The sequence below is a fragment of the Aplysia californica genome, unplaced genomic scaffold (genome assembly GCF_000002075.1).
Source record: "Aplysia californica isolate F4 #8 unplaced genomic scaffold, AplCal3.0 scaffold00163, whole genome shotgun sequence".
Lineage (NCBI taxonomy): Eukaryota > Metazoa > Mollusca > Gastropoda > Aplysiida > Aplysiidae > Aplysia > Aplysia californica.
In genome coordinates, this window is record NW_004797433.1 from 523,858 (window position 1) to 526,492 (window position 2,635).

General features: G+C 39.0%; 1 protein-coding gene across 2 annotated transcripts in view; it reads right to left on the reverse strand.

Annotated features, from left to right (window-relative positions):
* Positions 1–2,635, reverse strand: part of LOC101862112 — a 74,925-nt gene that overhangs the window by 13,271 nt on the left and 59,019 nt on the right. For both annotated transcript variants that reach the window (XM_013082201.2, XM_035969616.1), the window contains exon 3: positions 1,715–1,900. In XM_013082201.2, the coding sequence (XP_012937655.1) occupies positions 1,715–1,900 (186 nt within the window). The remainder of the gene's footprint in view (positions 1–1,714; positions 1,901–2,635) is intronic.

Here is a 2,635-nt window from a genome sequence, read left to right on the forward strand (position 1 = left end):
TACACACACACACACACACACACACACACACACACACACACACACACACACACACGTGCACAGTTGCCACACACCTAGATCAACTACCTAGCTCGTTTCTGTGCAGGTGGAAGCTTGACACCGAGGTGATATCTTAATCGATTTTCCAACTTTTTCAACACAACGAGCCTGAAAATTCCAAGTAATGTTCTTTAATTTGTTAATCCTTTACAACGTAACTTCTCGGGGTTTCGAGATTGATACCTTCATGTGCGCCTATCCGTTTAAGAAAATCACACCAAAAAATGGACATGCTTGAAATCTCCACGGCAGTTTTGTCGGTTTACTTAATCTAAAAAAAACCCACCTCAGTTCAGTTTGCTTATTGCGTTTCTTTCCAGTTGGAAATAGCTTCTGTAAAACCATTTTGATTGCGTCAGTCTCTTTATCTGCGCTGCAATTCTTTTTCTAATCGGTTAACCTGAGATCCCAGGAGCACTTCTCATCGCGTCGGAAGCCAAAATGTAAAAGTAGTATGTTCTTTTCTCTTTAAGCTGGGCAGAAGTACTTTTGATTTTAAAAGTGCTGCAGTTTTCTCTTTCAACTTAGCATTAACGTTATTTACGTTTTTACAGCCCCAGGCAGTGGGGTGAAAGAGGTTTTTCAACTCTTGAACGTATCACAACCAAACTGGAGTGTCTGCAGCACGGCGTCGAGGTGGGTGGTTAATAGAATGTGTCACCTCTAACCGTCTATCTGCTCAATTGTTGCACTCAGTCTTCTGGCTCACCTCAGACAATCAATCTTTCAACCAATTTAACCATTAATATAACTATGAATCTAAAGGTCAATATAGCTAGCTGTCTAACTATCAACGTACTCACTTCCGACGATCAATCTAATCATCAATATAACTATCAAGACAACTGTCAAACTAACTATCAATCTAATCATTGATCTAGTTATCTATCTATCGATCAATTTAACCATCAATATCAGTCTTATCATTTATATGACTATCAATCTACTCACCTCTGGCGAGCGATCAATTTAATCATCAATATACGATAAATCTAACTTTCATCCTAACTACGGATCTAATCAACAATCTAACCATTAATCTAACTATCAATCTAATCATCAATATACCTATCGATCTGACTATCAGTCTGATTATTAATATACCTATTAATCTAACTATCAATCTGTCTATATACCAATCCATTCACCAATACAAGCATCACTGTATTCATAAATCTACCGATCTTAGAAGATCAGTCTAACCATTGACATACTATATCCATCCAGCGATCGCTCTAACCGTAAATCAACTCAAGTTTAATCATAAATGTACTCACTTCTACCTACCAATTTAACTCACCACTAACCTAAGATCTATTCACCTCTAACCATTAATCCACACATCTCTAACCATCAATCTAACCTTAAATCTACCCAGATCTAACCATCAATTGAGCTATAAACCATCTACTCATGTCCAACCATCAATCTAACTATAAATCTACACCTCTAACCATCAATTTAACCATAAATCTATTCATATCTAACCCTCAATCTAATCATAAATCCACACATCTCTAACCAGCAATCTAACCATAAATCTATTCATTTCTAACCCTCAATCTAACCATAAATCCACACATCTCTAACCAGCAATCTAACCATAAATCTATTCATCTCTAACCATTAATCTAACCATATACCATCTACTCACCTCTGACCAGACTGTCAAAGACAGCGTCTCCAGTGCTGGTGTCAAAGGTCAAGGCCTTGAAGTGCAGCTTGCAGTAGTATGGTCTGGGGTTGCTCCCGTTCCTCTCTGTGTCGTCTTCACGAAGCAACATGTCGGCGATGGCGGAATACAGAGCCGCGTCATACGACCCAGGTTTGCCCAGAACGCCTGTGGACGATGAGGATGGGATGACGATACGACGACGATATGATGACGTCAAAGTGTCACTGAGTCGTCACATATTATTGGATTGTTTGATTATTATAGAAAAGCAAATAGACACGGTAACGTGAATGCAAAGAAAAAGCCAGACTGAAAGACAAAAAAGAGCGAGTTTTTTTGGGTTTTATTTATGAAGTCATTTTAAAGCCCTTGATCGACCTAATTTTCACAATTAAGAAGGCAGACTTAGACCCTGTTTGGTAGGTTCAATTCAGGCTGGGACGTATGCCGCATCCCAGCAGAAAAGCCGAGATATTTGATAAGAAATATATTAACTATTCTCCCCGCCTGCGAATCGAATTCGGGTCTCTTGCGTGTCACGGCGAAGTGCCAAACTGTTACATCACAGACGCTGATAAGATGCTATTGAATCGTGACATATTATTGGACTGTTTGATCAAAGAAAAGCTCATAGACACAGCAACGGTTATTTGGTACAAATATAAAGCAAGACTGATAAACAGAGAAAGTACTGGGAGTTAAGTTTTAGTATAAAAATAACCATCAGCATTGTAACGGTCGTAATGTAGTTTTAAAAATAGGGGAGAGAGAAAGTGAGAATGGAGGGAAAGATAGAACGGAAAAGAGACTGAAAGAAAGTGAGTGAGATAGGGAAAGGGACAGTGAGACAGAGAGAGAGAGAGAGAGAGAGAGAGAGAGAGAGAGAGAGAGAGAGAGAGA